The sequence below is a fragment of the Python bivittatus genome, unplaced genomic scaffold (assembly GCF_059951505.1).
Source record: "Python bivittatus isolate LINGU-HERP-01145 unplaced genomic scaffold, Pbiv_v1 ctg000350_np1212, whole genome shotgun sequence".
Lineage (NCBI taxonomy): Eukaryota > Metazoa > Chordata > Lepidosauria > Squamata > Pythonidae > Python > Python bivittatus.
The window spans coordinates 6,546,679-6,567,833 of NW_028277074.1; the positions used below are offsets into that span (position 1 = coordinate 6,546,679).

General features: G+C 38.2%; 2 protein-coding genes across 9 annotated transcripts in view; one reads left to right on the plus strand and one right to left on the minus strand.

Moving 5' to 3' along the window:
* Positions 1-5,937, plus strand: part of LOC103059816 (T-lymphocyte activation antigen CD80-like) — a 57,081-nt gene extending 51,144 nt beyond the window's left edge. For all 6 annotated transcript variants that reach the window (XM_088144549.1, XM_088144551.1, XM_088144550.1 and 3 more), the window contains one exon: positions 3,512-5,937. In XM_088144549.1, coding sequence (XP_088000675.1) covers positions 3,512-3,524 — 13 coding nt within the window. In that variant the 3' untranslated portion in view covers positions 3,525-5,937. The remainder of the gene's footprint in view (positions 1-3,511) is intronic.
* A 139-nt stretch (positions 5,938-6,076) lies between these two features.
* TIMMDC1 (translocase of inner mitochondrial membrane domain containing 1) lies at positions 6,077-17,746 on the minus strand. Of its 3 annotated transcripts, XM_025166477.2 has the most exons (8): positions 17,380-17,746; positions 16,301-16,466; positions 15,662-15,750; positions 13,752-13,819; positions 12,356-12,434; positions 9,983-10,093; positions 8,317-8,363; positions 6,077-8,056 (listed from the first exon to the last, which is right to left on the minus strand). In XM_025166477.2, exons 1-7 carry the CDS (start codon positions 17,538-17,540, stop codon positions 8,330-8,332), a joined length of 708 nt encoding a protein of 235 aa, XP_025022245.1. In that variant the 5' UTR covers positions 17,541-17,746; the 3' UTR covers positions 6,077-8,056; positions 8,317-8,329. The 3 variants fall into 3 exon arrangements, 2 of the variants coding, with proteins under 2 accessions (XP_025022245.1, XP_007428007.1); XR_456090.4 differs by lacking the exon at positions 8,317-8,363 and having other exon boundaries at positions 9,920-10,093; positions 17,380-17,745; XM_007427945.4 differs by lacking the exon at positions 8,317-8,363 and having other exon boundaries at positions 17,380-17,743.
* Between the last annotated feature and the right edge of the window lie 3,409 nt (positions 17,747-21,155).

The window sequence follows — 21,155 nt, forward strand, 5'->3', positions numbered from 1 at the left end:
TCACTGCAGATGCTGCCTGGTCTCTGCATAAACACATCCAGTGAAAAGGGGCCCACCATCACTCTTGGTAACCAGTTCCACTGTCAAACTCCTATTACAGGTAGGAAGTTTATTCTAACATTCAAATCTCACACCATGAGAGCCAGTACAGTGTAATAGTTGAGGTGTAGGACTGGTTGTTGACCCAAGTTGAAGGTCATCCTCAGCCAAGTAAACTTGCTGTCTCCCAAACCGACCTCACAAGGTTGTTGTGGGGAAAAACTGGAAGAGGGAGTACTTGAACACCTGGAGGAGAGGCAGGATATTAATCAAACTAATTCAAATCAGCACTGCTATAATTTAAAACCAGTATTCCATATTGTGTACTGTGTAGTGATAGAGAACATATTTTGGGCATATTCTTTTGGACATTATATAACTGCTATCATATATTTTTCAGTCTTCTGAAAGACATGCCCAGATCGTTCAATCTCTTTTTGTAGAGATTAGTTTCTAGTTCCTGATCTTGTAGCCCTTCCCTAAATCTGTTCCACCTTATCTGAATCTTTCGTAAAATGTGATGCTGAGAACTGAATACAATACCACACTTTGTTGTACCAAAGCAGAACAAAAGTGTTATTTCCTATCATTTAGAGATGATGCTTCTTTTGATGCAATCTAAAATTCTGTTTGTCTTTTCTGTTGCCTCATCCATGCTGAGTAATATTCAGTTTGCAATCAATTACTATCAAAAGTACTTTTATCAAGCCACACAACTTCTGCATGTTTTTTATTTCTGAAGTGAACTTTGGATTTGTCTATTAAACATAATAATAATTTAATTATATTTATATAATTTCATCACATTTATCTAACCCAGCTTGATCTCTATCAGTATCACTTTTTAATTTTATTTAACTCTCCCCCCCCAATTTTGTGTTATTTGGAGATACAATCAAGCATTCTCTTTTTCATACTAAATGTTGGCAAGATATGGGAGTCTAAATGCATTTTATTTTATTTATTCCAATTTTTACATGCCAGCCATTCCAATATTATGCACCTACCATCTACAATTCAGAATTTCATATAGCAATTAAAGCTATTTAAAACTTGCAGCATAAAAATTCTAAAGTAAAAGGCTTGGATAAAAAATTAGGTTTTATGCCTTCTCCTAAACTGCTAATCAAAGCTAGCCTTTGATTCCAACAAAAAGTATTCCAAAAAATAGGAAAGAACTGGGTAGAATTTCATACTCTACTAAATTGTTTGTATTTTTATATACCAAATACCTAAATAGCCTGAACCAAAACCTTTCTGGATAATTTTTATGAGATTTGGCTAAAATGAGAAGAATCTCTGAATCTTCTTGAGGACCCTGCTGACTTTTTACCCAGCGTTTGGACACCAGGTTTCTGAGTGTACTACTAAACATAGTAGTATGAGTCTCAGAACCTTAGAATATTGCTCTTTTCAGCTCTGAAGTTGTATATAGCTCTTCCCCATCTAAGATAGAAGCAGTTTTGTTAAGAATTAATCTTTAACACAAAAACAAATGTAGGGAGAAAGGGTCAAACATCTCTGTTATTGGCTTTTCAATTTCTAGTTCCAACAACAACAGCAATATTCTAAATTTAACTTAAAATAAAAACAATCTGATTTCCAGAATATGTCAAAATAAACAAGAATCTATAATAAAAAATAAACTAAAATAAATAGAGAAGTGAGTTATATTTAGTTGCAGTCATGTTTTGATCCAGTAACATTTCTATATCTTTGTTTCCTTCTTCCCAGAGTTTTGAACTGGTCAGTGACAAGTTAGGGCAGGGCAGAGATCCATGAGAGTTTTCCACTGTATTATAGCCCTTACATTATTCCAGACTTTGTAAGGTTAATGCCTTCTCCTAAACTGTAACAAGAAAGCTAGTCTTTGATTCCAACAAAAAGTATTCCAAAAAATAGGAAAGAACTAGGTAGAATTTCATATTCTACTAAATTGTTTGTATTTTCATATACCAAATACCTAAATAGCCTGAACCAAAACCTATGGGAACACTCCAGACCTATGAAATTGTTAGCCATATGGAATGCCAAACCATTTAACTTTTCATGCTAATCTGTTATATTAGATATTCATGTTTTTTCTTTCCTGAGTTGGCAACAAACTCATAATCAATTCTTGCTGAATAATTGGTCATAAATTCTAATCTGGTTTGAGATGATACAAATGCACTGATGGTTATGAGACCTTTCCAGTCAAGAACATCAGCAGTATATGAAGATACACAATCCTCGTCACTTAAAATTGAATTCTTCTTTTACGTGATATTCATTCCAGCAACAACAGAAATATGTTATCAGGGATGTACCTACAGACAACTTACCCACTTAATGCAAAAATTAAGAACAACAGTGGGGAAGTTGAAATCTGAAAGTTGCACCTTTCCAGATACAGGTAGTCCCCAGGTTAAGAACACCCAGTTTAAGGACAACCCATAGTTAAGAAAGGAGGCTATTGTAGCAAAAATCAAGTTAGATACACATTAATTTGCGTTAAATACACAATGGTTCGAGTTAATTACAGAATGCTAAAAGTTAAAAATGTGTCCAATTTTGAGGATGGCAAGAGCAAAGTTATCAGTGAGCAGACCATGGATTATATGCAGTAGTATTTATTTGTTGACCATTTATATATTTCATAATTCATTTTCTACTGGATCTAGAGTTTTCAAGCTCTAAGATTAAGAGAAATTGCTCATTAGTACCTCAACAGTACCTTTTGTTGCAGGAGATCAGAGCTATACCAGTGGCAGAACTTGCAAGTAGAATCAGTGTTGAAGTTTTGAATCCAACTACTAAAAAACTAAAGTAACTTTCCAGTTAAGGTCAACTCCTGGTGGACACATCCATATGGCTTTTGTGGCATGATAACGATCCAGGATTTCTCCAATCAGGGTGTTTTATTTATTTATTTATTTTCCAGTTTAACCTAGAATCCTAGACTTAGTACCCTAAGTACTAACAAGGGCTGACCTTGTTTAGCTTTCTAGATCGGCCAAGGTCAGTAAGGTGCTGCTATCACTGAGTTATATGAGTGAAGCAGAGATGCACTCTGCAGTCAATCCATACTCCTGAACTGAATCCAGAGAGCCCCAATTTTGGTGCTGCTGCATGGGGAAAAGTACTATTAGGGAGCCTAACACAACATAGCTGATAATGTATTTCTATGGGGATAAAGCAAAATATGTCATATTCTTTGAAATATTATGCTTTCCCTAGCAGGTACATCATATTACATTTTTAGATTATACATTGAATGTTTCTTTATGTAGGAAACTACCAAAAGAGTATAGCAGCAAGGAGGATAGGTTAGCCTTTGTTTTTTCCACATAATGATTTTTTGAAAGTGGCATTTTCCATCTGCTGCCTAAAGTGGTGCATTCCACTGTTTTATTATTGCTCAACAGAAGCCATGAGGCAATTCATGAGTATTTCTGCCCGTGTGTTTTACAGCATTTTTTAATGTTTTCAGATCTCCACTCTGATATTGAGTTGCAGCTCAACTTATTTTGCTAGCAGATTCCAATATTCAGCTGGGATGAAGAATTCTAAACAGGATTTAATGGTGACTATAAACCACAGACTCATATTTGAAGATTTCCCTTTACATAACGAAGGAACACTGGTGATAACTTTGCATGGACTTGAAAGTTAATCGTGACTGCACCTGGGAAAGTCTTGGTTGGGAGACCACCACAGAATGCCAAGTTGTAAACAAAATTGGGAAGCTGAAAAAAACAAGGTAGTGCAAATCACTTCCAGACTGCTGTGAAGAAAACTGAGGTGTTCTCTCTTGTAGTGGGTTCTGTCCATCATTAATGCAATGGTATTGTTCTTTGACTAAAAGTAACATGACTTTAGGATTTGTTTTTTTAGTGTTTTGCATGGACTGTTTTGGTCTTATTTATAAAGGATGGTATGTAAGCTCAGAGTTAATAACAATTGGAGCAGCATATAAGCCCAATAAATAAATAAATCTCTGTTTGTACCCATGTAGTCACCAGGAGTACAACGCAACTCAGGAGCCGTTTAAAAAAAAAATCTACTGTACTGTAAAGTAATGCCCTGGAAAATCTACAATTAGTCCAAAATTCATTAATATTTGTGAACTGATCCTTGCAATTCATGGTTTTAGTGTAATGAAGAGATGTTCTCATATTTCATAGTCATTCCATGCATTTAGTAGCAGCAGAATGCAAGCTATTAATATTGTTGTGAAACGTGGTAATTCCTAGGAATAATTCTGTGCCTGCTACGTAGGTAAATGTAGTTTCTCATTTTGGAAACTTCCCTTAAATGGAACTTGAACATGAATAACCCTGCTCATTTGTAATGAAAACACCAAAGAAATTATATAGCTTAACTTGGTGCTATGAGATAATCCAGAATTAATAAACAACCTATGGAAAATTTGGATGGAAGCCAGGATTTGATCAAATAATAATGAAAATGATGAATTTTTATGTTTCCACTTTAAAGGACAAATATTATATGCTGAGTATGGCTTGGCAATTACATTTATTGACTTACAATTTGGACCTATGGTGTTTTCATCCTTGGAAACATTGTATCTACAATTTATTATTAAATCAAACGACATAACACCCCCACCCCTTCCTGGCCTTACTCTGTAAAATTCAGTTGGTGATTAATCAGTTCAATGTGCAAACTTCAATAGCTGATTCCAATAGAAGAGTATAGCTGAATAGAATAAATAGAGATTGCCTATATAATGTAAAGGGTTGCTGACATCAATTCTAAAAACATCTATAGATCTTAGATTACATCTTATGCAACAAAAAATAGTATTTCAGACCTATTAGACTCCACTGCATTTTTTGAAGAAACTTCATCATGCTGGAGATGACCTCAGATTAATGCTTCATGTAAATGTTTGTACTATAATTTTTTCCATTTTAGAGGAAGTAATTACATATATTATTCAATTTTGAGACAAGCTTTATATTCTCAAGTGTTCATATTCTTTTTAACTGTAATCCTATCACATGGGAATTGACATCAAGACAAAGAAAGTAGACTCTCCATGTCATGCTGACAAGACTTACTCTTCAGCACTGGAAAGATAAATATATGGCCCTAATTATGCAATGGGCTGAATTGATGTTGGTAGCTTATGAATCACTTACCAGCATAAATTATACATGGATAATTGCAATGACATGTTTATGTAGAATTTTTATATACTGTATGTATATATATATATCTGTCAGTATATATGCCCTGTATTTTTTAAAGTTTTCTTTGTTTTTCTCTTTTATAACTGTGTGTATTGTTTATTTCCATTTTTTAATTCAATTAATAAAGCCCTACAAAAGTTTTTTAAAAGCTGTGTTACTAGGTATTGCTATAGCCATAGCTTATTGGTCATCTGAATACTCAATTTATTACTGCTTTAAATGACGTACCTCAGGCTTATGTGACAGGATTTTAATAAGCTAAAGCAAAATAGTGACTTGTACTACATCTTGATATGCAACCAAAATAGAAAATGCTAAATTAATGTCTTAGATTGTGGGGACTGGGTCATCTGGATCCCAGAGGGCCCCCTGGTTTTCAGAAGAACTCCAGAACAACACTGGAGGAAATTGAAGAGTGAACCAAACTGAACACAGGTAAGAGCCTTTTTTAATACCTTGTGGCGATAAAGGCGGTGAACTCTTATTTCTCCACCCTTATTTTTCCACAGAGTCTCAACTGGTGGCCTAGTTCAGGGTCACCTGTTCCCTTCTGGGTAAGGAGGAGTCACAGGAATACCTGGAGAATCGTTGTGAGGACTATTCTAAGCAAGTGCCAGATAAAATGGCTGGGATTTGCTTGGAGTGTGATGTATCATTTACCTCAGGTGTCATGGGTTATCAGTTGTAGTTACTGTTTTAATCCCTGTATGCCACCCAGAGTCACTGTCATGAGATGGGTGACCATATTCATTTAAATAAACAGGAGGGAGGGAGGGAGGGAGGATATAAGTAGAGGGATATGCTAAAGTAAAAAGGTGAACATAAATTGCTCAAAAGGCTCAGTAATTCTTACATTTTAATTCAGGTGATTTGTAACAAATATCACATTCCAGTCTTATTTTAAAATGGCTCTTGATTTCATATGGTCACTGTAGATACTTTCTCAAAGGCTTTGCTGTTTGAACTGTCAACTCTATTCCATAATTTTTCTCCCATTAAACTTTTGTATTTCCCTTTATGGATAGTCTCATCCAATCAACAATGTTGACAATTCAATCAGGAGACACTGACTGTTCTCAGAAGAGTTTCTTATCAATCCCTGTTCATTAAACCTTAGGCAGTTGACAAATCACTGCGGAGCTTTCTGAGAAACATTTGTTTCAGACCCTCATTTACAGTGAAAATAACTCTGCCCCGCTTATACAATTATAAATCTTTGGAGTACCACAAAATTCAGATTAACGCTAAGAATTTGAATTTCATCCTAATTTACTTGACTATGACAATGAGATATTGGTTATATTACACACACACACACACACACACATGCTTGAAAGCAGCCATTTTTCTTTGCTGAACAGAAGTCATCCAGCCATTACAAAAAGCAGATAGCATGCTCATGACTATTCAGTGCTACCACTTTTGAAGACAAGTATTTCTCTTATTTCAAAAAGCTTCTTCAAAAAAAGTAAACACCTACATTAAAATTCACCTGCCAAAATGCATGTTATTAATAAAGGGGGAAGGGAAAAACATTCCTTCTTTCAGTGCTATCACATAATACAGACTTCTTTCATCAGTCATTTTGACTGAATTAGCTAGATCTTCCTGCAAACCTCTCTTAAGAATGCATTTTTATGCTACCCAAAATGTTTTTTAATACCTTATCTCCCATTTTCACATTGGCTTCTTAAATACTGTATATGAAATGGCACTTGACTAAAATCTGCTGAGGCAAAAATCTTTGAATAAATGTTATAAATTTATATAGGAAACATAAAACGATTTAGTTCTGCTCCCTCCTGATCTGTATACATACATTAGTGTAATGTATATAAATTGCTGACTTTTATATTGCAACCCATGTAATATAACAGTTTTCAATTTAACTTTTATGTACTATTTCTTAAACACTAAAAACATTATCTTTGAAATCATTGTAAGTAAAATATGATTGGATCAGCTGAACTAGGCTCAAAGAATGGTTTAAATGCTCAATAACCACAATTCTTCATGGACCAATTCACACAATCTCTAATTGTGGTATGTGGTTTCCTTCCTTGCCATATTTATGGCAAAAAATCAGTTGATGCATTCACTATATACATAAGGTTAGTTAGATGTCAGTACCCATCTCACAGTTGAGAGAAACGTTTTATCATTCATCTCCATTTCACTGTTGTTTGCTGAAATGGGAGAGTAAAGATGGAGCTGGATATGGGCTTACTTGGACATAGAAACAATTCATTTTTCTAGCATTCACCCAAATGAGATAATTAGTTCCAAAGTAACAGTTGCAGGGATAGAGCAAACTTAGCTCACGATCACTGGTGGCAGTATCAGGGGAAGAGAAATAGCAGCAAAGGCATTTGAGACAACTGTGTCAGGTAAGAAGTGTTGGGAATGTGAGGCTAGCCAGTGACCTCACATTCCCAATACTTCTTGCCACCAGCGAAGGCTAAATTATGCTGTTGGCTCTAAACTGAACAGTGTCCTTAGCTTTTCGAAAATATTTCCTACTTTTTTTATTCAAGGGAGCAGTAGTACCACATCCAAGAATTCATGTATGTTTAATACAAATATTTCCAGTAATTATTTTTACACTCCTTTATTTTTTTTTTATCTTTTAAAGTTCTGTTGTCACCTGCACATATTTATGTTTCCAGAGGCATTCAAACTTCTTCCCCTGTAACAAAGGGCTTTCAGTCAATTTTTAAAGTTGAATTTCTGTTCTCTAAGATTATCTGATACCATCTTTTTCCTGCAGGACACCTTCTGTTCCTTCTGAAATATCTTCAGAGATATCAAGAGTGGCCCTCCTAAACCAAGAAAAAGGCTTCAATATTTCTGAACAATAACAAACAGAACTGCACATATATGACTTATATGATGTCTAACATTGCAATTAGAAGACAATCTATTTAAAACCAGTCTCCAAAAAAGACAACCCTTTCACACAGAACTCAACATGAAGAGTAGATTTTGCTCTCAGACAATCCTCCTTCCAAATTGTAGGTACTAGTTATCATACACAGTGTATCTCCTAAATAAACAATGATGTAGGAACCAAAATTTTTACCTAGCTAGTTAAACTAGCAGCTCAAGCCGTTGAGACTCAGAGGGTACCTAAATCAAATGAAGTTAAATTAAAATTAAGGCCACTTCAAGCATTCTGGCAACACCATTATTAAGCCCACTGACAACAGCAATATCATGTACTTGTGTCATCAGTGATCTATTTTTCTGCACCCCAAAAGGCCAAAATGAACTCAAGAAGTAACAATACTGTACATAAAACTAAATGGATAAACATTTCAACTTCCTGGGCCCCTTAATCCTACCTAAGGTTGTCATACAGAGGAAGATGGATTTAGGGGCTAGATATTTTGTGGATATGTGCTGTCAGTATTGATTCCTGGAGAATCAAAAAAACTAGCCCCTGCAGTTTTTTTGGCTTCATTTTTGGAAGTGGCTAGCTCAAAGTCATCCAGCTGACTTTGTGCCTAAAGCGGGATTAGAATTCATGGTCTCCAGGGTTCTTGACTGGTACCTTAAACACTACAGGTAGTCCTTGCTTAAAGACCATTCGTTCAGTGACCATTTGAAGTTATGACAGTGTTGAACAAATGGTAATTACAACCAGTCCTTGAAGTTACAGCCACTGCAGCACCCCCACAGTCACGTGATCAAAATTTGGGCACTTGGCAGCCTGCCTACATTTACGACTGCAGCGTGTGCTTAAACTTTCCCCCCATCTCTGCCCTTTTGGCCGCCCTGCACTCCGCTGCCCCAGCTGACCTTTGCCTCCTTCTTCCTCCTGCTGTGACAAGGCACGCCTGGCCGAGGAAGCTGCTGGCCCTTTGAGAGGTCTCCCCAGCACCCTGGAGACCTTGTATGGCCTTGGGGAGGGCTTGTGAAGCCTCAGGGAGGCCTTGCATGGTATTGGGAAGGCCTTAGGAAGGGCCAGCAGCTGCCTCGGCTGGGCATGCCTCGTCAGCAGCAGGAGGAAGAAGACATCGAAGGTCAGTTGGGGTGGTAGGGGCAGCAGAGTGCAGGGCAGCCAAAAGAGTAGAGATGGGGAGATAGGCGAGTGGGGAGAGTTGAAGTGGAGGCAAGTCCAGCAGGGCAGAAGCATGAGGTCCTTGCCTAACAACAGTGCAATCCTCGCCTAATAACTGCAACCGGGACTCCTGGAACTGCCATCTCTAAGCAGTGTGGTCACATGATATTTCACCTAACAACCACTTCACTCAGTGATGGAAATTCCAGTCCTAATTAGGGATGTTAAGCAATGACTACCTGTACAGATAAGTCTATGCGGCTGCTTACTTCCACGGCATGCCATACTATTTCATAAAATAAGCATCAAACCTCACTTCAAAGAGTAATTATCTCACATACAATCTTAATCTCAATGAGTACAAATAATCATGAACTGGGTTCCTTAAAATAACTTGACTTCAACTGCCCTGCTGATATACTATGCCTATTCTATCATGGAAAAACAAATGGTTTCTCACAGCTTACTTTGTAAAATGTTTTTTTATCCATAGGACAAATGGAGTTGCAGCAGTCAAAATATATGCCTTCTTTGAACACAGTCATGCTACAGACAGTATCACATGTGCATACCTGACTGCCTACAAATAGCAAGTCACATTATTCGTGAAAGTAGCAATGACCTGAGAGGTATGCAGACCGAGACCCCGCTGTTCTTGTATAACGGAGCAGTGCTGCTTTCTTACCACGTTGCCATCTTAAGCTCACGTAGCTCACTTTGCTTCCTTTTCCTTCTCTCAATAAAGGTTTCTCCAGCGACTTTTTGCAGTGCCATTACTAATGCTCCTGCAGAGACACTGTAGAAAGACACCACAGGAAATAAATGTAGCTATGTGGGACACCAACCAAGGAGGAATTACGACAATGAAAGGATCAGACACTTAATAACTGCTAGCACTTTTTATCTCTGCCTTTTTCCTAACCTTTTCCTTTTAAAAGGAATTTGGGAAATGGAGCCCAATTTTATAATCCATCATAAATACTGAAGAAATCATCTTCCTTTACAATGTTTTAAATAAGAAAAAGAATTACTAGGCATATGTTTATTATTCAGTGTGCAACACATTACTTTTATGTATCAACATATCAAAGGTTTGCTAGTCTCTAACCATAATAAAAGCTTGCCTTTCTTCCTCCCTTCCCTTCCCTTCTTAAAATTACATATCTAAAATCCAAGTTCTGTATTTCTCCATAAAGTATGCTTTACTGTATTAATTTTTTTTTAAAAAATATACATACTTCTCAAATGAAAGCACTCAAGAATGTATGCTTTTCAAATATATCCCTTCATAACATCAGTGAATGAATGAAATGAAAACTTCCAAGTAAGCACGTTCAGAACTACACTGTTAAATTGTTTTGTTTTTGAGTTATAGCAGCTTCTTCACCAAAGTGCAAAAAAGAGATTTTGCAGTGTTTTTTTAGTCCAACTATAAATGTTGATTTTCATATTTACTTTCTTTTGATATGTGAAAGCATTGTACATACCTAAGGGATCCACTTATGTGGGCCTTCTAGAGGATAAAAAGTTCTCCTGGAGACATAAGCTCTCAAGCGTAGGCCTATTTTAAGGTACCTTGAGGGAGACACAGTTCCTGCCATAGAAACTTCTCTCATTCTTCCACAATGAAAAGAAGAATGGAGGCATCAGAAACTTCAGAACAAATGGAGACAGTGACCGACAGAGAATGCTGAAGGTATCTACAGGTAGTCTTTGACTTATGACCATTCGTTGAGCAACCGTTCAAAGTTATGACAGCTCTGAACGAAGGGACTTACAACCAGTCCCTGAAGTTATGGCCATTGCAATGCCCCCGTGATCAAAATTTGGGCACTTGGCAGCCCGCTTGCACTTGCAACCTCAAAGGTGCTTCAACTCTCCCCACTCACCTATCTCCCCCCCATCTATGCCCTTTTGGCCCCTTGCACTTTGCACCCCCTGCTGCCCTAGTTTCCCAAGGCATGGCAGCTTTGTGCTGTGCTGCTGAGCCAGGCTGGAGCTGGGCTTTGGGGGATGCAAAGGGGCCTCCTGGTGTGCTGCAGCTCTGGGCCTTTTTGCTTTTTGCTGGGGCTGGGCTTCATGCAGCGCAAAGAGGCTTCCTGGCGTGCCACAGCTCTGGGCCTTTTTGCTTTTTGCAGCCTCAGAGCTGCACCACACCAGGAAGCTGCTTTTTGCTGTGCGAAGCCCAGCCCCAGCCTAGCCAAGCAGCATGGTGCAGAGGGGCTTCCTGGTGCACCATGGCTCTGGGGCTGCAAAAAGGTTGCAGCCCCAGAGCCACAGCTCACCAAGAAGCCCCTCAGCCACAGCATATATTTTCCTTGGCCTTCCTGAGCTTGCGTTGCACCACAGCCCTCCCCCAACTCATGTGCGGCCTGTGCCAACCCTCCCAGGCCTCCACCATCCGCCCACAGCACCCGCGTGCTTCTTACCTGGGACTCCTGCCTCTTCCCACTTAACACCCTCAGGTCTTGGGCTTATGAAAGCAATTGAGACTACCCCGGATTGCCATCACTAACTGATGCAGTCACGTAACATTGCGCTTTATGACTGCATTGCTTAGCAACAGAAATTCCAGTCCCATATGTAGTCATAAATCAAAGATTATCTGTATTTCTTCTAACTCTCTGCTTAAAATATTGAAACTACCCCATTAAATAATTAATGTTCTAAGCTGAAAGGCTGTCTCAGAATGAATGGCCAATGCATTCTCTATATTAAAAATGAATAACTAGAATAACTATATGTGCTATTTAAAAAAAAATAATTTATACTGCTATCCATTTTAACACTTAAAGAAAAAGATTATTTTAATGAGACTGTTAAATAAAAAAAAAACTCTACAGAAGGTTAGAAGAAGGGGGAAAAAAAACAGTTGCAACTGCAAAAAAGAGAAACAAGGAAACCCAGGACTTTTAAGAGAAAAGAAAAAAAAATCTTTGCAAAATTCAGCAAATAGTTATGTGAACTTTCAGATGTCATCCAAATACATATCAAGTAAAAGGTAGCAATACAGGCAACTGCTATGCTTGAATGTGGGTGTACTTTTTGAGCAACCTACCCCAAGAGTCCTCCAATAAGGTTGCCTCCAACCAGACCTCTCAAGCCCAAGTGCATTCTGAACAAGCCTCCAGTACAAGCTAGAAATAGAATACAATCAGACAAAGCAAGGTCTCAGTCACAGAACTCTAAGATGGCTATTTTGTCATTTCAGCTTCCTCCTTTTCCCCCATCTTGTGTAATGAAGTGTAACTCCAAGGTCATACACACCATAAATTCAATCCCAAATATTTAATTCGTACAAGACAGAGCAACATTCTCTGCAGCAAACACGAGGCATGGATGCTATATGCCTCCATACACTTCTATATAGCCATACGTATATTTTTAAATGCCTTTATACATGTAAATATGACATCTACAGTTAGATGTGTGTGCAGGAAATAGCAGCATAACACGGGTGTACACATAGGGATGTCCCATCTTGGTATCTAATTCCAGAGTGTAGACTTTACTAAAATAACTTAGAACATGGCCTTTCTACCAAGTTTCTTTTTAAAATCTTTTACAATATTTATGTGGTATAAACAATTATACTCTTTTCAAGTTGTTCTTTGCTAATATGACTACTCATATTAGGACTACTAACTGTAAAAAGTTGCCTCCAATAGCATACTCAAGTGAAACTGCTAGCAGATCTCATTTCGGTGAAAAGGAAAATAGTACTTCCCTCCAGACGTATAAATGAAGCAGCAGATTCCAGGATCAATTTGATGCTCCATTCTGCATTAGGAAAATTCTGGGCTCAATAAGTACACAAGTGGGAATAAAGAACAATCCTAAACTGCAACTCATTTCATTTATTGTAATTGGGCATTGGAGAAGGTAACAGTAAGTTTTAGATTATTCTTCGGGAATTTTCAGAAGCTTGAAAAAAATATGAAAAAAAAAGAGAAAAACAAAGGAAAGCTGTAATATCTTAGAGTATGTTCTGCTATACTGTGTGTGTGTCTGTGTGACAGGAGTGGCAGCAATATGGAGGATCTGTGGTCAGTTATTCTACAAACTTGAAGTTGTCAGCAATTTCTGGAAGCAATTTTCTTTTTCAACTCTGCCCTCTACAAAGAAATAAGTGAAAAAGAGGGAAAACACCATTCATTTCAGCGTGCAAGTTTTTACAGGATACTTGCATAACTCCAGCTGAAATAAAAGGAGATTATGGAGCAGGGCACAATAAACTATTTATTTTATCTTATTAGCTACTAGAATTTTTAGGGAAACTTCAGTAGAAATTCAGCAGGGCCTTTTCTAAATTCAGTTTCATAACAGTTTATACCCACAGAACATTTAGATCAGGATCTATGGGATATATATCTTTTGAGTACCTGAATAACTCAAAACATAACCAAGATCAAAAAGTAACACTGACGTTAATTTTCTCTAATCAATAGTCTTACCTCCAGCAATGGTATAGTGACCAAGGGTGCTTTTATCACGATATACAGACAAGCCAGTATTCACTGTGCTGTAAGAAGGAGAAAAATAATAAGAATTAGCAAGAACTTTAATTCTTCTTGCTAATTCAGAATTAATACTTCTTGAAGAAGCATTAATTCTGAAGATTCAAACTTTGGCTTGTTATTTTTCTGGCCAGATACTTTTGTAATCTGCAAAGAAAGTACTATTTTCTTAAATGGGATGAGAAAATTATATATATGTGAAATGCTTCTACATCACAGTTCACATATGAATAAGAAAACACCTGTTTCTCAGTGAATATATTTATGGCTTGAAGCATATTATTCATGAATATCTACCCAGAGGGAGTTTCATATATAATGTAGACTTTATTTAGGGTAATGAGTGTACAGTACTACTTCATGGATTTAGGGCAATTTAGCAAAATGAGATAAGAATTTTAAATAATGTAGTGACTTAATGAAGGTTTTAAGGTTTAATAATAATGCATTGCATTTCTATTACCAAAAAGAAACATTACCCTGGATTTAAGATGATCCTGTCTCAAAGGAGTATTAGACAGAAAAAAGAGTTATAAACATATCTAAAAATCTCACAAAAACCCAGCTTTCCAATCTTGCCACTTCCTCCTGAATTCAGTCTTAGAGATTCTTCTCCGACTTGCACACCTGCCCCCCAATTCTATTTGTATGTATAGAGAGCTATGCATGATCCTTGTTATCTAACCTCTTGGCACCCACAATTGCTGAGCTGGAACAGAACCCAAATAAATAATGAGGCCATGTGCAAACAACTATTTGCACTGGGAAGAAGTCAGGCTCACTTCTGGGGAGCAAAGGACCTACAGCCAATTTGAAAGGTAACCACAGTTCTTAGAAGGTTAACATTCTAGGCACTGTGGGGGACGGAAAACTGATCTATATGAAAGATCAATAACAGTGACAGTCAGATTTCCAGGTGGTCTGTATGTCCCCACAAAAAGTAACCCTGAAATCTCCCTCGATTTTGACAATCTTGTTTTGTTTTGGAAGGGGATATCTGGGCCATTATACAATTGCTCCTGGAAGCAGAAGACACAACCAAGCCCTGAGTTTTGCTTAGATCAAGCCTATTGCTTGAGAAGAGGAATATGCTGTTGAGAAAATAAAAGAGGGCACTATACTATTAGAAATGCAGGAAACGGCAGAAGGGGCATAGTGACTTTAAGGCAGTCTCATTTTGCATCTAACTGCTAACTGCTAATAATATTGTGGAATCAAAATGCAGGACTCAAAGGCAAAATAATCAAGGCTTCACTGCAGTGCTTATTAGGCAGTACGTACTGGAGGGGGACTCCACCAAAGGTTAGTGGGAGACACTCCCCTGTAGGCAAAATGGATGCCCTGGTATTTATACAGTTCTACAAGAAAGGGGAACGGAAAAGAACACATACATATACATATTCATATGATGATGCAGGCATACCTAAATGAGCAATACTTCTCAAGTTACTTTCTGTCCCTGTTCTTAGTCACTATCTACAAGGAGGGAACAACTGCTATCTATAAGGAAAGCAATAGTTAAGGAGGGGAAGAAACAAATTGTTCAAGGTGCCAACTGCCAGGACGAAGACATCCTCTTGTGATAAGGGGTTTACAATCAGCCCAGTTCATGTCAGCTTCAAGGGTGCTGCATATTCCTTTATGTTTCAATTTTATTAAGGCAATCCCATTCATCTGAGGCCTCTAAGAACTTGCTTCTTTCACCCAAAGATTCACCCAAATATATATTTTCCTCATTTTCCTCACAATATTATCGTAGAATTGTAGACTACTGTAGAATTGTAGGATCATGTATCATGGGCACAGCATCTTGCTCACTTCCCACAAGTAACAGGAAATATACTTACTTGAATATTGCTACAAAAGCAGCAACTCTCCAGCTCCACCGCCAGCCATATCGGATGAATCCCCTGATTGCTACACGTTGCATAGATTGCTTTGGAAAAAGTAAGCAAAATTATATGATGTCAAGGCATTCTATATGCACTATTCTTAATGTGAACTGAAAGTGTGCTAATAGAAACCAGGTGGGGAATTCTGGGAGTTGAAGTCCACACTTCTTAAAGTTGCCACAGTTGAGAAACACTGCTCTATAGTATATATAAATTCCTTACACAGCTTTCTGTTTTGTAAAAGTAATATATACCCATCCAGACTTCTACCATGATTAAACCAGATCACAGGAAACAATTCAAATGAATTTAATGGTACTATAAATAAACACTAGTTTGTACATGGATGCACAGAATGTATTCTTTTAATAACTGATTTTCAATATTTGACTCAAAAATGTTGTCAGTGAAAACTATTATATAAAATATAGTAACTTTCTGTGGTGCTTGATTTCTGATTTTTGTTTTTCATGTACAAAACAGCAAGTAACAAAGTAAATAATTAAAACCTATTTAGAGGATTACATTTAATGTACTCCTCTATATACATATTAATGTAATAGTGTTCTATTTTTGTCAAATATTTGTCCATACCACAGCATCCAGGCGATTATGGTAGATTTCTCCTTTACACTGCTCAATATACTGCTTTTTGGCATTTACAAATCCAGGCACACCTCCATAGACCAAGCCAATAACACCCCCTGTAAATGTTGCTTTAATTATATTGATAGTTTCTTCTGGGTATTCATTTTGTTCACTGCAAAAGAAAATTTGCTTCATGAAACATTCAGAAACCGTTCAGGGCTAAAACAATTTTATGAAATTATCTGTATCCTTCTGAATAATAATTATAACTGCAAATAAAAGGGAATATTTCTTTTCTAGACATATGATAAAGCTAGCAATATTGTGGATGCATATGGACATAACCTTTCACAATGGATTAATGAAATTTCAGTAAATGTTAGACTGATCCCTATCTCATTCTGCTTTCTTCCACCTATAGGCTTTCAGCATTATAGGATCTTCAAAAAATGCCTTTACAATGAAGTTGGACTAGATTTATTTATTTATGTATTTATTTATTTATCAATCATATTTATCTAGCTGCCCATCTCACACAAAGTCATTTGCATCTACAGTTCTGAGATAATCTGGCCCCATTCCCCGATTAGCATAATGAGCATTTTAGGCTCAGGATACATTTGAATGTTAGCAAGGCAGACTGAAGGAGGGGAAGACAGCAATCAGCTGAGTCAAAGTCAAAGCACCACTGCATTCAATCCCGAACCGGCTAGCTTAGTACTGGGGTGTATTTGCACTGGTAGACTGAAGCTCAGAAAAACGTGAAACAGTGCCAATGTTCACGAAGCACACCAAACCATGAGTAACTGAACTATGGCTTAATGAATTCACCCTATTGCTAATCACACTGCTGGCTGATTTGACCGAATACACTGAGCCACAAGTTCGCCAGATGTATTTCAGCCAAGCATGCTGAGCGAACTCGGCAAGTAATACGGAAAAAGCTTTCTGACCGCACACAGAAACTGGGAAAGGCAGAGAAGGACGACGTTGGGCCTAATTTGGAAAAAGCACGTCATTTTTGAATTATATACGTTCCCTCCCGCACCCGCTAGAACTCAGCTGGGCTCTTGCCGTTCACTTACTTCCGCCAAAAGAGCTCCCGAACTCGTTCCCAGCCTGAGTCCGGTGGCTGCAGCCAAGGTGGCGAGCCCTCCGGCGCGCCTAGCAGCGCGGGGACTGAAGCGGCGCTTCCCGCACCCACCTCTGTGGGCGGCCATGCCGTCCCCTCGCCCGGCCGCTCCATAGTCGCCGGCACCTGCCCGGGAAGTCTTTGTGGGAGCTTCCCTGCCGTGCGCTAGTGCGTCGAAAAGGAAAGAGCGCCCCTCTGTCGCCTTGGGGGATGTAGCGCATCCTCGTACCCTATACGAGAAACGCCGCGTGAAAAAGAAGCGGCGATGAATACTTTCTTTTTCCGTTTTATCTTTAGAAACCGCTTGAGCGCCCGCACTGACTCTTTTTAAATAAGCGATGGAAGACCTTCCGTCCTCCTTCCCCTCCCCTCCCCTGCCTCCCCCTTCCTGTCCGCCTGCACTTAGGAAGACGTCATTCTTATATCCTCGGTGCCATCCCCTTTATTCTTCTTTACCCAGGAACAAGCAAAACAAAATACCTTTTTCCTTCCTGTCCCCACCAGCCCTTCCCAGCCTTTTAAGCTTTTGTGTCCAAAACCTTGAACCCCTCTCCTTGCATCCCTGATTTCCACAATTACATGTCTCCCCGCCTTTCCACTTGCTCCGAGCCCTACCGGCTACATTTCAAATGTTCTCTGCTTAACTAAGACTCAGTAGGCAAAGATCCGATTACTTAAACAGTTTGTGGGAACTGTCCTGGAAAATCTTAAGGCATGTTTTGCTTCTTAACCCCCACCTCTGGCCCCAATACAAAAAAGTCCAAGTCTAAACAGCAGAAGTGTATTTATAGAGGTGAATACGTGTAGCTCAGGGTTGAACTGTGGAGTCCTTGGGGTTCTCTGTGCTTGGTTCTTTTCTTGCAAACATTTCATTACCCTGCTAGGTAATTTTCCCAGCTAGGTATTTCCCAAAACGTGTTGCATCTATGTGGCTGGAAAGCCAATCTGTGTACGTTGTTTGTCTTGTTGGGTGGGCATTTGCACCTATAGTGTGGAAAAGTGATAGAGATGCTGGAAGTGTTAGGCAGAATCTTAGCATCAATTGTACCTACTGATAGATGGAATTACAATTCAGAATTCAAGCAGGCAATCTGCTTGGTCCTTCAGATCCACATGGGCTGGGGAGGAATGCATCTAGTCACATATTTAACTGATAGTTTCCCAATCACTTGATAGAGATGCCCCTGACAAACTCTTGTCTGATGTATCTGCACAAAATATAGCACTTTCAAAAATCCCACCTACTATTGTGCAGACAAACATCCAACAGGTCAACAATCCACCCACAGCTGTCAGCCTTGTGAGGTGGACTAGACAGGAAGCAAGGCCAGATGAGCTAATCCTATTTTATTGTAAGGTTACAGTAACAGAATCTTGCAAGCCTGAAAGTACATTCCTCCCCTCCCCACTCCCTTTACAGCCCAAGAAACTAGGGAGGGACCCTTCTGAGCCACTTGCCCCGGCCACCTTCCTGCTGCGGGCTAAGTTGCCTTTTATCTGACTGTTCCCTTGGCTGCCTCTCTTCTCCCTGTCTTCCAGGGTCATTCCCACATACCATTACAAAGCTGCATCCCTGCTGAGGACACATTGCACCGTGCCTTTTAGAGATGTGATGAGTGTCATGCTGGAGCATAAATCTATTTGTTTTATCGATAGGAAGCTCTAACAGTCAGTTTACAATTTATGCACACATTAGAATCTGGCAACCACTGCTCCTGAATTGTTCTATCCTGAAACCTGGGGGAATACATAGTGAAAAATACAGCTTGCACCTCGGCAAATTATACTGCAACCATCATATGGAAAGATTATTTCTCTCTACTCTACCTTTGGAAAGGAAAGGGTATATGTAAACATAAACTTACCTGCAGCAGTCCTACTATTGGAGAACACTCATTTGATTTTCTTATCTCTATGAACCAAGCTCAAGATAATGCCTTCTAAATGTGGACTATAACTCCCATCACCAGACACGAACCTTCCTGGTCGAGAATGATGAAAATTGTAAATCAAATTCATCCAGAGGATGACAAATTGCAGAATGCTGCAAAAAGTGACTTCCAAACTTTTGCCCTGAGTTGAGAGCAATGAAAACCTTGCAAAGCTATGAAATTATATATTGTTCTGGAATAAGCAACATGCAGATATGTAGCTTTCAATTTTTTTATTGTTATTTCAATCCAATATTTTTATTCCAAGTGAATTCCAAGAGCCAAAGAAATGTGAAGCTTTTTAAAAAGGGTGCATGAAGTAAATCATTCCATAAAACTGTTCTCTGGCAACTGTTAATAATACATGGCTGTCAATTTTGTTGACATTCAAAACCAGCTACCCCAGGAGACTGCCTCACGATGTCCAATGATAGAGCTAGCCCTATATTTTACAATGTTGCTTTTTTTCTTGGAAAATAAGAATACTTTAAATCTGCAAGAGAAGGCTTCATAAAAAAATAAGCAAACAACCCCCCACTGATATACTGACAGAAAAATCAGTTGCTCAAATATTTCCACTAATTATGACAGAAAAAGGATTCATAGGTAACATTTATATTTTAAAAAGGCAAGTGATTTATATATTCCAGCACACAGCAATGGTGTCTTTTCGGAAATATTAAACATAAAAAATAAACAGAAACGTTAAGATGGCATGTTAAAGAAGGTTCAGACTTACAGTGTTTGACAATATCTCTTTGGGAATTAGGATGATAAGTGGTATGTGTTTATCAGCTAGAATGTACATCAGTGTTGTCCAAACTTGGCCACTTTAAGATGAGTGAACTTCAACTCCCAGAATTCTGGGAGTTGAAGTCCACTCATCTTAAAGTGGCCAAGTTTGGACAACACTGATGTACAGTAATATGAATAAAATATCTTATGAATCTTCATTGAGCTGTGTCTATATAATCCACTAAAAAAAAACCTTACAAGTAAGAATGCATTATATGGAAGCTACAAAAAATCTGCTCCCATTACCAGAATATGCTTTTTTAGAAAATGTATATGCCTACAAGCAAAAGCATTTTTTTAATTAATGAAGAATTTTGTCATATTGTACTCTGGTTACAATAGCCCTAAGAGATAGTAGCACTCACAAAGAATATATTTAATTGGACTGAAATATTTCAATACTTAACCCAACACCAAAAACTCTGCTGGGAAAGTAGCCAATTTCTGGTGGTAGTATTTTTTTCTTCTTCAAAAATAAGGGTGAAAATTAGAGAGGGATCTACTCCAATTTCCACTTTTCCATCATAAAACTGGTCAAAATATCAGGCTATTTTGGAGGATCTGTTGGCTTTATGGGCAGAAATGGGAGCTTTTTTGCCTCTTTCCACACTCAACACCTTTTCCACTTCCAGGAACATCAGCAGGAGCACTCCAGCTTGTCAGGGAACTGGTAGCCCACAACTCTGAGAAAATTGCCTATCCTGATTTAACATGTTATTAAAAGTTCTCCTGAATATGGTAGTGGTTAATTAATGCAGGAAATGTAACATAGGAACCTAAAACTCATACAAAAGCTTATAGATATATAGCTCCCACAAAACAGAACATTTCTTTTGATCAATACATTTCCAATCATTAGCATAGCAGTAGCTTGAAGCAACCTCTGTGCAAAGGTGGAAGATGAAAACTGGAAAAAATGTTTAGGCTGTGTGCAAACAACCGACTCAGCAAGAAACCACTTCATGGCATTAGTATACCAGTGCACATAATTATTTAACTAACA

Excerpts from the sequence above, each read along its gene's own strand:
- TIMMDC1 (XM_007427945.4), bottom strand. The coding sequence starts at position 17,540 with ATGGAGCGGCCGGGCGAGGGGACGGCATGGCCGCCCACAGAGGTGGGT. Across the intron at positions 15,751-16,300 it reads ATAATCGCCTGGATGCTGTG|CAATCTATGCAACGTGTAGC; the intron begins GTATGGACAAAT and ends CTTTTTCCAAAG. Across the intron at positions 12,435-13,751 it reads TCACTATACCATTGCTGGAG|CTTGTACTGGAGGCTTGTTC; the intron begins GTAAGACTATTG and ends TTCTATTTCTAG.